The sequence below is a fragment of the Neolamprologus brichardi genome, chromosome 2 (assembly GCF_056152115.1).
Source record: "Neolamprologus brichardi isolate AB-2024 chromosome 2, ASM5615211v1, whole genome shotgun sequence".
In the NCBI taxonomy this organism is placed as follows: domain Eukaryota; kingdom Metazoa; phylum Chordata; class Actinopteri; order Cichliformes; family Cichlidae; genus Neolamprologus; species Neolamprologus brichardi.
This window is the reverse complement of record NC_142105.1, coordinates 32846217-32866848: the sequence shown is the minus strand read 5'-3', so window position 1 is coordinate 32866848 and position 20632 is coordinate 32846217. Positions and strand designations below refer to the sequence as shown.

Here is a 20632-nt window from a genome sequence, read left to right as displayed (position 1 = left end):
AGTGAAAAATAAGCACTTCTGTTAAATTATTGCAGAGTCTCCACATTGTAATTTAACAAAATATCACTGAACTATTGGCACTGTCTCGAGCTTTCAGAATAATAAATAAACACTTCTGTTTGGAATAAAATAAATACAAATTAGGTTTGAGAATAAAATAAACTTTTAAATTATTGCAGAGTGTCCAATTTCATATCGCGGCTCGAGTACGCTGAGAAGACGGAGCAATCATATGTTTTCCACAACCGGCAGTGGCTGGTCATCCAGAGCGATAAAATGAGTCAGAGCCTCTGTTATTTTAACTGCCCGTGGATTTTCTCTTGACATTTTTCTTCGCTTTTCCAAAACCTGAGTTAAAGTTGGCTGTTCCACACTGCTGACATTTTGTTTAGCCTAGCTACAGCAGCCTCCAGTTTCTCTTTTTTATCTGGAGCCGCCAGTCTCACTCGCCTAACCCTGTGCCTGTTTAGCGCGGGATGTCCCCCCTAGTGGCCAATCTAAAAAACTACAACAAAAATGACAAGCCACCCTCTGATTAATGAAATAAGTTGGTATCGGTTCATGGTATCGGTTAACTTTCACGAGTATGAGTACACACACATTTTACAGTATCGGCCCCGATACCAGTATCGGTATCGGTACCAGTATCGGTATCGGTACCAGTATCGATATCGGTGCATCCCTACTTGTAAATATAATTTTTGGGGGTTAAATAAATGGAAACTATATTTTTCTAATAATTCCCTGGACTCCTCCTGTTTTTCAACTCGGTCCATCACAACAAATAAGAGCAGTGTTTAGACTCTTCTTCACAGTGTGACACAGAAAGACCTTTTTTTAACAACACGCAAAAATTAGGCAGCTGTTTTACATTATCAGGTGTAATTTCAATGTGACAGAGCCGAGACTTCACAGTCACCGAATTTTATTCAGCGACGTAAACAAGATTTAAAAAAAAAAATAGAAAGAAATTGAAGCCCAGATGGACACAGCATGAAATTACATTTTATTTCTATCTTTTTCCTTTAACTCTCCACAGCTCGGAGGCAGAAATCTACATCCAGGTTGTTCATTACAGAGTTCACTACACCTGCTTGCAAGCGTCCTCTGGTGTGCTTGAGCATGCAGTGTGTTTGCACTCTATCTTCCTTAATGCTCGTAATGCTCTGAGCTCTTTGTCACTGTCAGCCATTTTACCTCCACTGGTTCCACATTAGATTAGACAAATCAAAATGGATGGTCCCAGTATAGAGTTTATATGTTAATCTGATCGTAAAGTATCATAACGCAACACGTGTCATTGCCAGCCTTAATTACAACAAGGATTTTGATGCTTAATTCAATCAAATGTTGTTTGAGAATCAGTCAAATCCTCCAGCACGTTACCTTGGAGTGAGAGAAAGGGGAAAAAATCATTCCCACCTGTCACAGAGATTGTTTCTTCTTCTCCTCTTTTTATTTCCTCTCGCTAAGACTGCTTACTAGACTCTCAGCTCATCTCTCAATCTCTGTCTCCCTCACACACAGACTCCGGCTCGCTCTCCCCTTCTCGTGTTGTCAGCACAGCCCTGTTCCTGTTGCCTTCCTGATTCTGACACCTGTCAGCATTTTCGTTAGTAGATCAGAGAACTGCAAACTAGAAATGTTCCCGCGGTGAATTTAGGGCAAGTTTGCAGCAGGAACATGTGAGATGCCTTTACTCTTTCTTTAATTCAACAGGGAAAGGGAACTGCTCGACTGGCACAAAGTTGGGAGATGTGGGTTGGAGATGTTTGCAGTCAGTAGACGGAAACAGAAGAGAAAATAAAGATGGAGAGACATATGGAGGGAGAGAGAAAAAGCGAAAGAAAATCAATTAGGAACAGTGAAACCCTGTGGATCTGCTGATGGAAGGAGGGAATATGGAGAATTTTGCAGCCCACGGAGGGGGCTTCCATTCCTGGGTTCCAGCTTCAGGCACACACCCACAGGGAGCTAACAGATAGATGAGAGATATTCTCTGGAGGTGGAGGCCAAGGAATATGTCAGAAATAAAAGAGGCCTGTTCCCTGCTCCGGCTAATTGAGCAGTCTTAGATCCCTTTGAGTCTAATAAGCCAAGAGAAAGTGATTTTATTTGAAGAACACTTCCACGTTGACCTGGATACAATTCCGAAACGGAGATCACAAAAATCTAAAGGCACAGATCGGACACTGTGAAATGACATCGTGCCCCCACCGTTCCCTCCCGCGGAGATAACTCGAGCGATTTAACATTACATGAATCTTAATCCTCGAAATCCACGGCTCATCCATATCCATAAAATGTGAGCTATGACAATCAAAGGATGTCAAAAAACTAGATTAAGCCCCCTTTGTCACAGCTCCTTTAGCGTCGTCTCCTTTGCTTCTCCCCTGACACTAATAGTTCTACAGAGCTAAAGCTAGCATGGCGCACATTTCAACCAAATCCCCCCAACTTCACAGACATGCCTATAAAGATAACGAAGAATTCATTTTATATAGCTGCTCTTCTCAATTTATAGTTGCAGCGATATCATTCATTTCTGTTCTGTTGGCAGATACGAGCCATCACATGTTAACGATATCTCTTCCTTTATAGATTTTAAGAGATTTAATGTCATTTGTTCTTCAGATACTTCCTTAATCGAATCCACAGGGTGAGGATAGTTAAGGTCAGGTTCTCAAAAAGAGTACGTACACACGTCTTTTTCGATTCTTGGCATCGATTCAGCGAATTCACTCAGATTTAACCCTTTAAGACCTACCATAGAACCAAGTCCGCCAGAGCTTATATTATATTTTTACATGCTGTGGAGCCATTTTTGGGAGCATTTCAAGTTGCTATACATCAATACAACCATTACAGCCTATATTTTAATAATATGTCTGCATTAAGTGCATAGTAATTACATAAATTGCAAAAAAAGTGCAATAAACTACAAAAAAATTGAAAATCGTTTTTTTTTTTTTTAACATATATTTCTAGTTGGAGAAATTTAAGAGGCTTATTCCTCAAAACTGTAAATACAAAAAAGTTGCACAAAATAGTTTCCCACCACAGGAAATTTATTTTGAGTGTCTTCATAGTTTTATTTTTGAAATACACCAATTTTTATACACTGCAGGAAAAACGAAAATAAATATTATAATGCAAATTTGCAAAAAAGCAGCATGTGCATCAAAATAAACTATTTCCAGCAGCAATATGAGTCCTAAGCATCCCAGAAACGACACAGAAAGTCATAAAGTCAAACATAACTTTTAAAAACACCAGTATAGGCTCATGAGGCCCTGATGGTAAAAAACTACATTTCCGCAAAAATGACGTCACTTCCAGTTTCAGGCAGGTCATGGCGGACATGCGATAGTTCGCGCTGACGTCTATTCCAACGTAGGAAGTGTTATGAACAGCTGATCGGATCAGCAAAGCGTGTTTCTGGAATATTATGTTTTTGTTTCTGCAAGTGCTTTTTATGCAGTTTTTGCAAAACTATATGTGGAAGGAAACTGTGACCGAGGACAAGCTGATGGCATAAGATGTAAGTACAACTCCTCCGGTTTCATATGCAAAAAAAATGATTGCGCTAGCTCACGTGGTTGCAGAGCTACCGGGATTTAAAAATAGTTACGCAAAACGGAGCGTGCTGCTCCGATCGGCTTTAAAGGGTTAAGTCGAAAGTCTCTTCACAAGCACTTCGCTCAAAGTTACCTTGGTATTGGCTCGTGCAGGAACAACGAATAATGTTGTTGAAAAAGGCATTACTGACAAAAAAGGCACACAACAGATGGACAAAAGCCAAATATGAAACTCCTAAATTGCTTCAGGTGGGGAAAATGCCCGCGCTGATACGGTGCCGGGCTAGTTAGCAGCTGAATCTCATCACACGAATGGATTCCCGCATGAAAGTCAACGAGATGACATGGATGCAGGGTCGTTGTGTAACCGTAACAGATTGTCTCCTGGGCAAACAACATCTTTACATGACACTGGGAATAGTAAACATTTGCACTGTAAAAGCCCGAGAGTTTAACCCTACCTCCCTTCCCGTTTCGGCTTCCTTTTGTTCTCAGCGCTTATCAACAGAACAATAAAAAACACACAAAAAACAAACTTCTTCTCTCCTCAGCTTGTGCGTGTTGTTGTCCTTTGGCAATTGTAGTCTCTCAACTTGTTTTGTGCTTTTGCTGGCAGGAGAGGTGCACTATACAACACAGTTACTCCCAGAAGACATCTAAACAGCGGGTGTTTAGTGAACGTGCCTGTTTGTTTCCTGAAAATTCCCTCCACTCACTCACCAGAGCTGACAGATAGTGTCCGTTTTTGTCAATTAAAACAGATGAGCTCAACTACTCCTATATTGCATAAACCTTTCTGCTTTTGTACTCAAGACACTTTAAGCAGACGGGGAGAAAGAAGCGTGAAAGCGAAAAAGCCGGCCTTCTCCTGAGAAACGGCAACAACAAAAAAGAAGAAGATATTGTCAAATCCTGATACGCCAGGAGAGACAGGACTATGCATCACGGCGAAGCAGCCCATAATGCCATCCTACCATGGCCTTTACCCGTGTAATTAGACCGTCGAGATCGCAATAGAAAGATGATTTCATTTGGAATGTCATCACATTTCCGCGTGCGATCTTTGCCCAATTTATTTAATAGTTATAACCGCCCTCTCATTACTCTGTGGTGTGACCACTGCTGCAGGATGACTACCAAAAGCAACCACCGAGGTATTTTGTTGTCGCTAAAGAAAAATCAGAGGCCAAACGTGAGTCTGGAGCTAAAAGCGATTAAATTAATAATAAAATAAAGAAAAACCAAATTGTAATTCCAAACAGCAACCTCATTATCATCTATTTGTTCTGGTCAAAGGGAAGGACAGACACTGTGAAATAGCCTGTTGTTCTGTTTACCGGCTATGTGCTGCTGCATTACAAATTCAGGAGGCATGCGTCCGTTTTGCTGAAACAGATACAATCACTGGTGGTGTTAATGAAAAAAGATCTGCCTCAGAGCTCTCCTCACTCGTAATATTCTTCATGTACATTACTTCTAATTGTCTCCAATAATGAGATCCCACTACTAGAAGCATTTTTTAGAGACCCAGGAAGTTTTTGCAGGTTCTGAAGTAATTACAGCTGACAACCGATAGTCAGCAGATTCGCTTTTCACTGTTCATTATCGTCTGACGCCACCAGGGTAACACCCAGCACAAGCTGATTCTCTGGTCATCATACTTCCTGACCCTACGTGTTTCTCGGCTAAGTCATTACAAGGTGTGAACTACCAGCCGGGAAGGCGTCTCCACGTGCACCACTCCATTCTTGAACAACGTAAAATGTGGGCTGATTGATGTTATTATTACCCAGTTGAACAATATCAACAGTGAAACTCGTTAGTTAGATACGCCAGGGACCGACAGCAAAGAGCCAACCACACCCACACGCTTCACAGTCCACTGACAAAAATAGACAGAATAGATAAATAATTTATTTTAAAAAAAAAATCACATAATCTTCATTTCTTTGCGCTTTTTTTTTTTTTATAAAGTCGTATTCCTTTTCGTTTTCTCTTGCTCATTAAAATTTTTCCACTATATGAAGCTACGAAAGAAGAAAGTAGAGTAGTGAGAAAGTACACAGCCTTAGTAGGACAGTGTTAGAAAAACAGGAACTAAAATTATGTCAACGTTAAATGAGGAAGGAAAACCTAAATTTGGCATCGGTTTCCAAATTGGGGCAAACGTAAAGCTCCGATGCAGAGGATATCCATAAGAGTGTCCTCAAGTGTCCACTCTTTCCTCCTCACTATGAATGAAGTCCTAATGGGGGTTATCCTAAAATATCTGCAGTGGTTCACACACTGACTCTTGCGCTGCCATTGCACCTGTGCTTCCTTTAAATACCCTCAAGTGCATATAGCAACATCCTGGACTCCCAGACAGCTATATCCTGCTTTTTCCCCCCAATCTCCCCCTAACTGACCCACTCTACCTCAGTCTGACTGGCAGTAGTTAAGAACGAACATGACCCTTACACTGACTTCTGCCAACCAAGCGGATGTCTTTTTAAATGGGGAGTCAGAAATGAAACATCAACATTAATTCCCTGCTAAATGATCCAATTGAATAATGGATGAGGGCACATGGAGATATGTAGATTTCCACCTTCTACCTTTATGAGCCTAATTGCTGCCATTCAAGCACATCTGAAGTCAGCTCATCCTCAACAGCAGACATGGCTACTATCAGTCAATAACGTTGGCTAAGCCTGTATCAAAGGCTAGCCTTCGCCGTCACAGATGCCTCACATTAGCTGTGCTAACATCAAAGACAAAAAAAACCTGTGATGTTATTCATATACTTGCACATTTGAGACTTCCAATGGGTAAATGCATCTTAAAAGATGCTCCGGTAGCAGAAAAACAGTCTCAGTGGCACACAAAAATACACATTGGTCTTATCTTGAAACTTGAAACACATCCCAAACGATGTAGCAATCCTCTAAACACACACAGTGCGCACACACATAAACACAAACAGGTTTTCTTACCTTGGTCTGGCAGCTGGCAAACATTAGGAGGAACAGTCATGTTCAGGACGTCATTGACAGCCGTGTCAACATAGTGTCCCCTCTGGACATCGTGTTCGCTGTCGGTCTGGTCGCTCTCCTCGTGGCCGCTGTCCTTCAGACTGTTCCCCTCCAGGTCCTTGAATGTCGATGTGCTACATGGGGGCCAGGAGGGAGGAAAGGGAAATGTTGATTAACTGTCACCTCACCTAAAAACGCTCTTTTTCATCCATCTAATGTGACGGTTTGTGACGACTTGTCTTTCGCTTCGTCTCCCTTTTTGTGCTTTTTGTTGCTTTCTTTAACCTGGTGCATTTCCATCAATTCAAAGTGGATGAATACTAATTTTCACCGGCTCTAAGTCCAAGTTAAGCACCTTTTCAAAGAACAGAACCTCTTTCCAGCTTCTGTTTGCACTTCCATGTAATAAGAAGGGCGTTTAAATCTCCTGAGAGCCTTCTTGGATTAAGTGGACATTTTTCAACTTCATAGATAGCAAACCAGCCACAGGATGTTTCAGCCAGGGACATTTTGGATGGATGCACCGACTTCAAGGACATCGCATCGAACAAACAGGAGGCACTCACTCACTACAATCAAACAAATACTGAAGCAATCAGGAATTCCTGGAAGGAAGATGGATGTAGAAAATGCTGGAAGCATACAAACTGAGCATCTGTCTTGTTTGGGGCTCACAGTCAATAAAGAGGGTGGGGTGTGGGGGCACAATCAACAGCTGCACAGTAACAGCGTGATTTCCCTTCACTTGATTTCCATCCCACTGGAACAAATTCTGCTTTACAAACAACACTAAATAGGGGTGAATATATGAACACGTGTTCATGCACGAGAGAGAGACGGAGGGGGAAAACATGAATGGGTTTATGTAAAGACAGACAAGGGTGTTAGAGGTTAGAAGAAGACAGACGGAGGAGAAAATGAAAGTGAACTAATGCGCACAAAAAGACAGCGCAAGGTAGCTGCATTCCATAGTGCGAGCCTCACATTCTCCAGTGTGGGAGAGAGGACTGCAGTGGAGGTAATGCTGGCTCTCTGATGTTATCACTGTAATTGCACCTGTCCCAGACCAGAGGCTCCCCGGCTCCTGAGGGGATTTCTTTGTAGTGTGCTGCAGAGGCCCACACTTGAATGCTCTTTGTTTACATTAATGCAGGGATTCTTTTGGGAAGAAATTGCCATAATGGGTTTTCAAAAGGCTGGGATGGCCTCAAACAAAAGGAAGCCTGGAATGTTCTATAGCTGCAGGTAAGAAGGGAGAACTGTAGTTTACAAAGTGAGGCTGGTTACAAAAACCTCTTTGGCTTCAGGGAATTATTAAATGAAACCCATCCCAGTCTCCAGTCCTGAATTCCTCAAACCCTATCCAAGATCCTGGTTTGGGTGAGCTGAACAACAATGCACAATGGAAACATTTATCCTTGTTTCCCTGACAAAGGGGGAAAAAGTAGGCAATTATGGTCCATTCATGACTGTTTTCTTTGAAAATATATTTTAAACCAACACGTTCTCACTCCCAAAGCGTAGCATTTTACGCTAGGTGACAAATCGTCAACATATTACGTTTTAGGCTACCCACCACGTTCCTAAATGACGACCTCGGAAAAATGAGGAAAAATGAGAACTGTATGGACTCAATCTACACATGTTCGCTCTTTTTCTTCAAATCGCTTAGAAACACGCTATTTAACATCCTGGTTAAGCTCAGGAAAAAGGTTATGGTTAGGGCTAGGGATAAGGTTAGGTTTAGGGCTGGAACACAGGGCTGGAACGTCTATTACCGCGGGAGCGTCATTGCACTGGATTTCGCCCATAACCCGCCGCGTACCATAAGAACGCCGAAGGTCTCCTTTCGCGTTCCTCAGGAACGCCGCAGGACGTGACAAAACGTCGGCATGTTACGCCTCAGGAGTGAGAACGGGCTGTTTAAACATAATGTCTTCCTTCTCTCACCCCAACCAATCACAGCAGATGGCCCCGCCCCTCCCTGAGCCTGGTTCTGCCGGAGGTTTCTTCCTGTTAAAAGGGAGTTTTTCCTTCCCACTGTCGCCAAAGTGCTGCTCATAGGGGGTCATATGATTGTTGGGTTTTTCTCTGTATCTATGAAGCGCCTTGAGGCGACTTTTGTTGTGATTTGGCGCTATATAAATAAAATTGAATTGAATTGAATTGAATAATATGACGATTAGGTAGTTGTTTCTTTTTTCCGTTTACCTGATAAAATTCAAGTTTATGTGTAATTAATGAAGCAAAGTGCATAAGTGTATCACAAATATGAAAATCCTTACTTGCAGATTTGCTGCCCTGTGTAATTTAATAATCTGAAAGTATGACTTTGTGCCTCATTCCAACAAGTGTCTACTAAACACATTATTTTAGAGTAATATCCTATAATCTTATCCTCCCCTTGCAATTATACAGAATGAAGAACATGCAGGAACACATGAAAACGACTGCAACAGTAGCCGTGCGCTCATTAGATAAAACGATTACAGATAACAATGGTAATGAGGTGCTGGTAACAATTCCTAATCAAGACATACCTTTTAATGAGGTGGGCTCTGCTGTTCACATAACTGGAGTCAATGGAATAATTCTCCGTCTGTAAGAGAGTGATGGCGGAGCAGGTGGGGTGGGGGTTGTGGTGGAGGGATGATGGGGGCAACAGAGAGAGGTACTTTTAATAATGGAAGCAACCAAAATAATGTTACCAGTAATTGGCTTTCAGTAGAGATGTTATTTTACACAAAGGCCCTGGTGAGCAGCCTCGGCTTTCAAAGGGCTGAGTCCTATTCTCTTTCAAAGCACACACACAGAGAGGCTGACTGGGAGTTGAGAGCTGAGGAGAGTGCTGCAGTGAGCGCAGCCTCCCTTCTCCTGTTCACCCTCCCTGCTCTCGATCCCTTGCTCCCTCCCTCCACTGCCGGTCAGCCCACTGTCTTTAAAATGGAGTCATAAGGGAGGACAGACTCACGCAGACAGAAGGAGAAGAAAAGTTTCCCTTTTTTCTTCTCTGAACTCTTCACTTGTTTGAGGAGACATTAATGTGGATATATTAAATAAATAACTGCGAGAGAAGTAGATGAAATTAAGAATGTACCAGGGGAATCTTAACTTTGCAATTGCAGATGAAAAGGCTTTCAGAATATGCATGCGATAGATCTCTGACCCACATTAGAGAACGCAGTTCAAAGAGATCTTACATTCATTTTTTTCTCCCCAACATTCATTTAGCAAGGATAATGTCTGACGAGAGGAGAGAAACTAGTGTAAACTAAGCAGGTAGACCCTCCCTACATCTGCCAAGCGTCTACTTACACAAGGTAAGATGCCAGAAGGCCATAGGATATCAAATCCTCTCAAAGGACACGCTCAGTCCTGCAAAAAGCCGGGACGCGACCCTTTTGACAAGGTTTGATAAGATGCAGGTATTTTCTCCTAAAAGAAAGCGAGGCCCTTCACTTAAAATTCCATTGTGCTGATACTGTATCCTGATAACAGCCGAGGAAAGTCTACAGTGTACCGATATCAAAGCCCTGTTGAAAAAAGTCACCCTGATGGTAAGAAAGGTTAATGCTGGCACCGGAGCGTAGTTGCTTATTATCAAGTGAGCTGCACATTTGACAGAAGCCTGCTGTTGAGGTAGCAGCGGCCCTGCAGCTGTCATACGAGGTGACCAGACAGATTTGGATTAAAACTCAGTGTGCAACTGTGCGAACGCTCTCCTTATTAGATGTTAATGGGGTTGATTTTGAACTTTTTCAACGTCTGAGTGGAAGTGAGACCACAATGCAGATGAGTCTGTGCAGTGAGGTTGGGGGGGGGGCAGAGGAAATGTCAAACATCAGTCCCAGTTTTCTTGGATTTTTTTTTTCAAATAAATAAATATAAATAAATAAATAGAAGCGATGCTGGAAGATGACAGCGTTTACCCCTGGCAAACGGCTCCTGTGACCTATTTGCTGTTTATGAAAAATGTAAGAGACTGTTAACGTTAATTTGTTCAGATTGATGCCATTCTCACCTGGCTTTAATCACGAAATGTGCCGTCAGAGTCTGACACACGTCGTGTCCCCACAGTGGCTAAAAACTTTTCTATAGCACAAGCCTGTTTACCTTTAAATAGTCTGTCTTAAATAAGCAGAAGAGCTCCTGCTTGCCTTCTCACCTCCTTTATGCCTCATTATTATTATTTTTGCAGGAAAAATGCATGATAATAAGCAACGGTGCAACGTGGGCTTCTGATTGGGGTTTGTTAAATTATGATGCAATATATTGATGCACTGAAGGTTAACATCATTCCTTTTCCCTTTTACCATTTACCCCTAATTAAACTTTAACTCATTAAAATGGGGAAGATAATTCATTAAAAAAGGAATTTAATTAACATTTTATTATTATCCCATAATTTGAAGCACACAGTGTTTGTTTCTTTGTATTACCCCTGACTCCTTTTGTTCCCGATCAGCTTGAGTTTTTTAAATATCAAAGGTAACGGCAACCTGCAAACAGATAAATCATGTATGCGATGTATGCAAGTATGCTATTTTTCACGAATATCTGCGTAGTGCTCTATCTGTGCATTGCTGTAACGATTCCAGTGCAGATACTCGATCTGCTACTGCGTTACATTATTACCTACGCTGCATTTTGATCACGCATTAAACTGCTTCATCTGCTGTAGTGGCTGTGCATGCAGGAAAACAAATGAAAATGCAAGGCGTGAGTAACAAGGAGCAAACTTAATTTAAACGACAAGAATTCTTGTAAATGTCACCCTGGCTGCAGCCTGTAATTGGTGTGGTTAACATGTCCTATGTGAGCCTCAGAGAGGAGTGCACGCCGCTGCTCTCAAGCTGTCCCTGTACTGAAAACAAACTGTATTTTTGATAATGCAAATTTCACATAACGATTTTACATCAAGCTCTTTCAAGAGTGCACAACGCAAAGAGATTCCTCATAATATTCTTGTCGATAGTGTTGCATCACCATCTCTTCCACATCAGCTCTTCATCCACTTTACAGCTCCCCATTAACCAAGAATGTGGTTTATTTTCTCCACTTATCAAATTGTTAGTGGAATTAGGCGAACGCCTATCATGTGAAGGCTTATTCTCGTCCACTGATGAGTCAGTCGGTAGTGCCTATTCTGAGGAATAATAGCTTGAACTTCCTGTAAAGAAATGTAATGTCTTCCCCCACATTTCTAGCCAACCTCAAATTGGAGGACATGTCAATATATCTTGCTGGGAGGTCAGGTTTCAGGCAAGAGGATGAGGACTGCTTAACTACAGCGAGGATGCCACAAATGGCTACTTAATCAGGTTGGACAATGTGTTGTTGTGATTTGAGCGGCCCCAGTTTGGCGGCCAGAGCCACTCTATCCCCATAATTATTGTTCCGTTTCATCTGGAGGGCTGGAGGCAGGAATGTAGTCCCTGGTGTCGCCGGGTGACTGATAGGTAGTGTCAGCATGAGTGGGGAGCGGAGTGAAAAGAGAGTAGAGCGCGAGACGGTGAAGATGGGAGGAAATGGGTGAGACTTGACCTCTGGGAGACTTGCTGTCCAGTTGCTGCAGCCCAATAGCTTTCCCCTTTTCACCCCTTGCTTCTTTCTCTCCAGCAAAACCCGAAGCACAGGGACGGCGGACTTGCTTCTCTGCAGCTGAGAGGAAAAGCAATCTCCTCGCCTAGTTGCTGCCGTAAGATTTGATTTGCCTTCCTCCCAGCGTGACAATTGGTTCTGCAGTCTGGATGCAAGTGTATTCATTGTGTGGGGGCATGGGAAGCACCAGAGAGAAGAGGAGGAGTGGGGGAGTGAAGACACCAGTTGTTACACCAGTAAACACCCGACAAGTTCAGCAGATGTCACACAGATAGGAGAGAAAAAGAGAGAAAAAAAATGTCACACAGCTGCCCTACTGTATGTATTATTGGTGCTGATATGGCACAGAGTAACATTCAAACAAGGAAAAAACATCATGCACTAATGACATGCTATTTAAAAAGATGCTGCTAACAGCTATTTGCTTTATACTTAAGAACTAAATTGGTTTTCCATCACAATCTAAAGAAAACAAGTGGAATGAAACATGATATATATCATATATATACATTGCATATATATGTGTGTGTTAAAAATAAAAAATGCAAAAGATTAAGTTTCACTTCAATACCAGAGCAATCAACCTTTTTCTGAAATACAGCAAGAATGACACACGTCATGAAGACATTTGGGTGACGCGGGCTTTAAAAAGGCTACGCATCTAAAAGTACGACAAACTGGTTACAGATATGAGCGATTCGCATCAGTCATGGATGCAACTCTAAAATGTCATCAATTTAGCTGACGAAAAACATCCATGTGGACACAAAATGCTCTTACTGCCACACTGAAACGCTCAGTTTAAAGATAAAGAAAAACAGAGCAGAGAGAATCTATTACAACTGTCAGATTACATTTTGCATCTGAGCAGACCTCCACTTTGTGTTTGAGCAGTCTGTGGTTGTGCCTCCGTCTTTGTTTGTCAAGGACTCCCTTTGGCCTCACAAGGAAATGTTAAACATAACGTTCCCTGTTATTGATATCCCATCGCTAAAGCGAGGGATGAGAGGGAAGCGATCCGGGCAGGTTAAAGGAAAAACCAGCTGCAATTAGGGAAGAAAGAATGGGATCATTATCCTTGTAGGTTTGGTTGTGGTTCAACGAAAAGAGTTGAAAAAAGTAAGAAAGCGAAAAGAAAAGAAAAGAATAAAAGTTTATGATTGTTAAGTTTATTTATAAAACCCAATATATTGACACCGACAGTTTCATATTGCTTTTTTATGTCTTAATACTCTTTTCTAAATGTACTCTGCGAATATGAGCTGTGATCCTCTCGCACATACACACCCTCTATCTGCACTTCCCTACAAAAGCACTGCTCCAGCAATCCCTGACTCGCAGGTCTGCGCTGGCGCCCGCTGTCCTCGTCTTCAGGTCTGCACCCAGGAACGTCTCTAAGCAGCTCAGACTCAGTCTGCTTCTTATATTGTTTACCGCGTAAGAAAAAAAAGGAAAGTTTTTCAGCTCCTGAGATGCAATAACCCTCACTAGCTTCCAAACCTTTGCCCTCTAACCCAGTGACCACCATCACCACTTTCCTCCTGATTATAAAATTTCCCATAGACCCTCTGCCATCTGCTAGATTATAGATTTCCCTCTTCCTTTAGAGAGGCCCCGGCCCCTGAGGGAGGATCAGCGGTAAAAAGGGTGAAAGAGTGCCTGAGGCACAGCCGTGGTCCTGGATGAGATTACATTTTCTATTTCTGCCTGCTTAAAGGGGTCTGCTGTGATGAATACAGAGAGTTGTTACTATTTAATATTAACCGACTCTCCTGTAAACTCAAATTATACACAATCAATTGTGATAGAGGGGAGCACGTGTGACAAATAACCTGCCACGATGTCTGCATCGTTTCACTTCATCAGCCGTCAATTCACCCCAAACCCAGAAGCCCATTTGAAAATCAATCATGTCATGAAAGTGAGTGATTCTGTGGAGAAAGCTTTTTAAGACTTCCTCGCCCAGCTGTAGTTTGTGCATGTCTACTCTCTGCGACTGGGAATAAATGCTGTCACGAGGTCACTTGTGTCCATCAACACATTTGTTAAGTGTTCATTATTGTCACAGCAAACTAAATAACAGCTTTTCTGCAAAACAATGACACAGATACGGAACTACAACAGCCCTTCCTGCCTGTTTCCTCGTCTTCCCGTGTGAAATTGAGCAAATATTTGCCCATTCAAAACAACACAATCCCCGTCAACCCGTTCGCGTAAAGAACGGGGGAAACAGCCAATTCTATTGCTTCCTCCACCTGTGTATATAACATCTAAAGAAAACTGCGGACCGCGTGGCCGTCGTCTATTCTGAAGCAGACACAATAGCCCGGACCAGTCTCCATGTCACTCAGGACTACAGGCTCCACAGAAGTCCAGTTAGTAGAGATGTGATTAATTATACATACATTGATAGAAACAGCATTCATTATTCATGAGCTGCTCAACGTCAAAGATATTTCCCTCCCTTTCAGCATGATGAAAAGATTTTAAATAATAGCCCCCATTTGCAGATGTCTGCATTCCAGCGGAGTCGGCTGACGCTAAAGAGGCTTAAGTCAGAGCTGTTGTCTTACAGGGAATCACTGCTTGGGCCCAACATGTTTCAAACTGTTGGTGGCTGTTTGGTTTCCTGAGGGGGGTTGTTTTTGTTTTGCTTTTGTCTGCTGCTTTTAAAGCTTTCCGATGGAATTATAGCTTCCAATTAGAGCGAATAGGTGTCTACTGCCTCAACCAGCCACATAAAAGTGGATAAGGTTTCATTCAACACCTGTTCAGCGTTCAGGGCTGTTCAAGCTACGTGCATGTCACAAAGAAAACCTGTGCTTCTCCATGACATTAGGATCCGTGGTTTTACATAGTAAATAGGGGGGGAGGGAAGAAAAAGCCTCGACTATCAATGCTGTTTCCTCAAAGAAATCGGCTTACTTTTCTTAAAGCCTGTGGAGCCCAATCAAACTCAAATGGCAGGAACTTCCCCTTTAGGCAAGTCTTGAGGATTTTCTTTAATTTGGATGTCAGACTGAAAAGTTTTCTCACTCCTCTCATCCCAAAATCCGTTAATGTGTGTACGGCGCCGCATGAGAAAGGTAGGTGGTGATTTTCTGAATAGACTCGGCGAACATCAATGAGAACGTCTAATCCAGGTAGACTTTATGGTTTCCGGCCCTCTAGGAATAAGCATCGCAAACACATGTTTTAAGCAGTCATTTAGTTTCTCTGAGAGAATTACTAGATAGCAATTTCGCTGCTCAGTTGTGGCCTACATTAGCCAGTGTTGAGTTAGTTTGGGGGGGAGGCGGCTGAATTAGAGCACAAGATATCCCCAAAGGTTCTCCCCGCCTCCCCTGGGCTGGGCCTTAAAAATAAACATTCAGAAACACTGCAGATTACGTAAACACATTCTGCTTAAATGCTGAGAGCAGTGACTGAATAAACAGCATCACTTTCAAAATCAGTAAACTTGGAATTAATTTTTGAATAACTTGATGGCGTCAGAAGTCTATCAACGTGCGTGGCGAGCAGATCGACTTGAACTCTTGTGCTTTGCTTAAGTACAATCTCAGTCAGCGGCATAAAGGTGGCTGCCAGTCACATCGGCGCTGCTGTAGTCTCTCTTGTTCGTGTTCTCGCTCTCTCTTTTTTGTCTTGCTCACTGTGACAAGGCATCTTTGCAGACATTTTAGTTGGATGGAGATTTGCAGCAGCTCATTACAGACTGGGAGGCTCTGTGAGCGGATGCAGTCACTCGGAGATGGATTGAGTGGGTCTGTTTATTGACATGCCTTAATCTGACACTGGGTAAAGGGAATGAGTCACCGCCTCCAGACACACTACCACATCGCAGCCACTCCAGCAAATAGGGAGGCAGCACCTAGGATACAAGTGGAACTTCATCAGTGCTCATTAATCCAACAACCCCAGGCCGCTCGCTCAAACAAACCGTGTTTACACTGCGTGTTGGCTGGATGGAGGGGTGATGGAGCTTTTCAAAGGGCATGTGTGCAGGTGCTGAGAGCTGCACACACAAATGCGCATACTGTTGCTACACGTACACATATGCACAAACACAAACAGGTACTCTAGCCTCAAGCTCATGAAAAACAGTCCCGCCCTCATAACCCACAAGCCCCTAAACACAATATCTGTGCAGACCAGCTGCTAAAACTCACTTGATGCACTTTGTCTCGCACATCAGAGCCGGTGCTCAGATCAGGGGTTACTGATTGGGCTTGATGCCAAAGTATGTAGAGCAAAAAGGGGCTTTTATTTAGCTTTTCAGAGATGGGCCGCTCCTATCAGCGATTCGGCCATGGAGGCCTAGTTAGCACTTTGATCCTATTTGCTGGTGCTCCAGTGTGACTCACATCTGGTGATAATATTTGGGATGAATCCTTCTAGACAGCTATCGGTGCTGGGATTGACAGCAGAGTATTAGCCGCGTGCACATCTCCGCTGCATCTGTAAATCCGGCTTGTTAACAGGACTGTGACAGACTGCCATCAGGACGGAGGCGGAACAAAAACAACAACTAATGCTTTGTGACGACACCGGCGCTTGTTTTCCAGTTCACCACTAATGTTCAGCACAATGTCTAAATGTGAATTCTTTGTCTTTTATATGTGACTATAAATTCATGAAAAAAGTTTAAAAAGGAGTAAACAAGGAGCGCGTGTGAAACGCGTAAGCTAGTAACTAAAATAAACCTTTTTTTGAAGAAACACAGGCGCACAGGGAAAGCAGGCAAAGGGGAATAAATACTATGTGAGTCAGAAAGAGAATTGCACGACACGGATTTACATTAAAACACTTTGTTTTTCATGCAGAAACACACACACACACTTAGTCGCAGTGGGGCAGAAAGTCTGGGGCCTGATGTCTGCTCCACCGGGGACTGGGAGCGCAGCAGCTTGAGAGCAGGGCCAGTGGATAGGGGTCCAGATGCAGCAGCCTTGACCCACTCATTTGTAAGGGAGGGGTAGAGTTAGGATGGGGGGTATTTCAGCAGCTGAAACACACAGGGATTAGCCACAGTGACTTCATTTAATTTAATTTGTATTAGGGCTGTCTTTGGGGGCAAACATCGTTTTTAACTGCGAGGGGACATACGGGGTCACGGAAAACAGCAACAGACGGTGGATCTCTGCCTCCTACCCCCGCAGTGCATCGACAGGGGAACGGGAAGCACTGTATTCTCAGACGTACACACACATACGCACACATGCACAAATAAATACACCTGAGCAAATGACTTGTTTCCCTCAAATTACGACTATATTATCAAGTCAAATCTCTCAAATTGACATGCATCTTAAACCTCGCATCAACCTTTCCATAGCTCAATTTCTTGAAATGAAGGCCTTTAATCCTTTTGTTCTGCCACCATGAACAACATGTAGTAATTTTCGTTGCTTATCAAAGCTCCGCTCTGTGCAGCTCTGTGCTCGTGTTTGTGTGTGTTGCAAACACTAAGCTGTTATCTACCAAGAACATATCTTAGGGGTGGATGTTTATCTGTGCCGATGCAGATCGGAGCAGTTCTCTTTGTCTCAGTGCAGTGGTACATAATATTATTTGTCTTTTGTTTTTTTCAGCGTTTATTTCTCCAAGGCTGATATAGTTTGATGTCCTATAGAGGAGAAATCCTTTTAGTTACCCCCAGGCATCTAATGTGCTTTTACTTGTAATCTGGGAAAGGCTGAGGGGAAAAATCTGTACACAATCAAATAATTTAACTCCCTTTTGTATTCGGTGCAACATGACTTACAATGCTAAGTAGAAGAGGAAAACAAATCCAGCAAGTGAGCGAGTACCCAACATTCCTCCTTACAATTTACACGAGCTCTGTGGAAAAATATGGCACCGATCAGCTATCAAGTCTGCTGTAGCCAAAGCCTGCGGTCGTGCAAAAGCTTCCTCTCAGTCTTGCACAGGTGATGTAGTCAGAGAAAAAGCTAATGCACCATGCACTGGGAGAAGAAGTTTTATTACAAATACCGTCAAAAGAAAGAAAGAAAGTATCGGCTTGTCTGTGCGAGACAGAAAAGACCGTACCGCTGGAGCCTGTTCAAGACTATCAGGCGCTCGTTTTCCCTCTCTCCCCCAGCCCCTATCAAAAGATGTTACTGTGTAAAATGTCAAAGAAAAAAGAAGCAAGAGAAGTAATCTCCTTCTCCTTTTTGATCGCAAGTGGAATAATTGGAACCCTCTTAGGCTCATTACAAGAGTTGCCCGCCAGCCAAAAGACGGCTCCAACTGCCCCTCTTCATTCATGTTAGAGCTTTGAAAAATATTGCTTCCTCTGGTAACAACTCTTTATGAGATGCAATGACTAGAGGTCCTGGTACCTACATTAACGAATAATCCCACAATGCCTTTGAAAATATATCTTTCAACTTCTACTGTCAAACATCAATTCTGAGCAATGGGAGGGAAACAGCAACAATCTGGCTCTGTAATAATGTCATTATGCATATTGCACAGCACTTCTCACCATTACCCTTTTTTTTTTGGCAGTGCTGTTCTTCTCAATTACATAAGTTATTCCATATGTATCCCTATAACTGATAGGCTGGTCTTCATTGTTATTACAACTATGCTTGTAATTATCGTGACTCTAATTACTATTACTGTATTACCCAAATTAACCTTATTCTGGGTTTAGATCACCCGCGCTGACGCCAGCCAAGACATGCCTATGAAGAATGGCACCAATGTCCCTTCAGATAAATCCAGTATAATTAGCTGTGTGCCTTACAGGGCCTGTGTGATGGTAATAATTAGAGCTACTGTAGCAAAGGTCATGCAAAACAATTTAGAGAGGATGCTGGCTGCTTGTGTAATGGGAGGAGGAAGGCGGAGCTCCTATTCTGTCTTTCAGAGATCGAAAACGTATAGCGGTTACTTTACCTCTGCATTTGCTCCGTTTTTAACCAATGCTCTCGAAATAATAAAAATTGAAACCCCCATTTTAATGGCAAGTAGACTTCCAGCTAACACAGTTTAAATGGATCCGTGATTAGATTCGAGGAAAGTGCTACAGGGTGTATCTGTTAACTGGTATCAGCGGAAATCGATTCGCTGCCTTAGAGGTGTGATAGCCGCCCCATCGCACCGTTGTTACATCTGTTCATTAGTTTGAGTTTAATGTGTTTATGCTTACCCTTAGTTATCACTATTAATTGTGGAAGAGAGGAAGACGGCGAGAGATGTTCTGATCTACCCAAGTGCACAGGTTAATGAGCTGAGTCAAAAATGTTGACACAGAGGTAAACAAGTACTCACACCGAAGGTTCTTCTATTTCTATGCTCCCCCCCGTGTGGCTTGGCTCTCTCTGCAATTCCCAGATTGCTCCTAAGCTGAGAGCTCAGGGTTCTCAGTCTTGATCCATCAGGAATTCACTCTGCTCCCTCACCTCGCCACCATCACACCCCGATGAGATAAGTAACAGCCTCGTACTCAAAAATAGCATCTCAAACAACACATATGCTTATGTGCGCTAGATTGGTCTCCATCCCTTGCTGCAAAACGCACACCTCCTCGTACTCCCACAAGTCTCAACAACACTTCTTTAGCAAAGAGGGATGCAAACAGCCCTAAAGTGGTAGTAGAAGACTTTTGCTGCAGCTACTGTCTGTCACCTGAACTATCACTGTTTTGCATGTTGAAGTTGATTTATTACAGCAAAGTGCCTCACATTACTGTCGACAAAACTGGGATGTTTTTAAATTTTGGCATGCTTTACCTAGCTTTTTAAGAGCTCGTGATTTGCATTAATTTGCACACAGCACTTAGCTAATAGTTCAGAATTTTGAAAATTACCCTAATTTGCTTTCTAGATAAATTAGATGATTTGAAAACTACACTCGCTCGATAAGTATGAAGCTCAAGTAGAAGACAGGTAGCTAAGCTTGCCATTAAGACTGCAAACAATGGGATCTGTCCAAAGGGAACCCACACACACTTCGAAAACATACAAATCAACATCTTAGTGTTTGCTTCTACAGGAAGTCGTGAGCTCATGTTTTTCCTTCACACACTGCCTTACTTCCTAGCTTTCCTCTATGTATGCCGATCAGATATATAGTGATATCAAAACAAATAATGAAATTAATAATAAATGTAGAAAAAAACGTGCAAATCCATCAATAAATATTATTACAGGAGCAAATATTAAACACTATACACCAGGTGGGAGAATTAAAGCTTTCTGCAATCAAGTACCATTTAAAATTAATAGTGAAACTACAGGAAAACTCGATCATTTTATCCTGATATACGTTCGGATGATTTCTGAGACTCCGGCAGTCTTGAATCCAGTGGCGGAGCAGGGGGGGGTGGCTTACTGGGCTTAAGCCCCGGGTGTTTCAAATGTCTGGCTCCGCCTCTGCTTGAATCTACACACACATTGCCTTACTTCCTAGCTTTCCTCTATGTATGCC

At 42.6% G+C, this 20632-nt stretch overlaps 1 protein-coding gene across 7 annotated transcripts in view; it reads right to left on the bottom strand.

The window, feature by feature from the left end:
- pcdh19 (protocadherin 19) overlaps positions 1 to 20632 on the bottom strand; it is a 57102-nt gene that overhangs the window by 20460 nt on the left and 16010 nt on the right. For 4 of the 7 annotated variants that reach the window (XM_087851672.1, XM_087851684.1, XM_087851675.1 and 1 more), the window contains exons 3-4: positions 9133 to 9191; positions 6554 to 6726 (exon numbers count right to left, since the gene is read on the bottom strand). In XM_087851672.1, the coding sequence (XP_087707798.1) occupies positions 6554 to 6726; positions 9133 to 9191 (232 nt within the window). Of the gene's footprint in view, positions 1 to 6553; positions 6740 to 9132; positions 9192 to 20632 lie in introns of all 7 variants that reach the window. The other 3 variants (XM_087851670.1, XM_087851678.1, XM_087851673.1) reach the window with 1 other exon arrangement.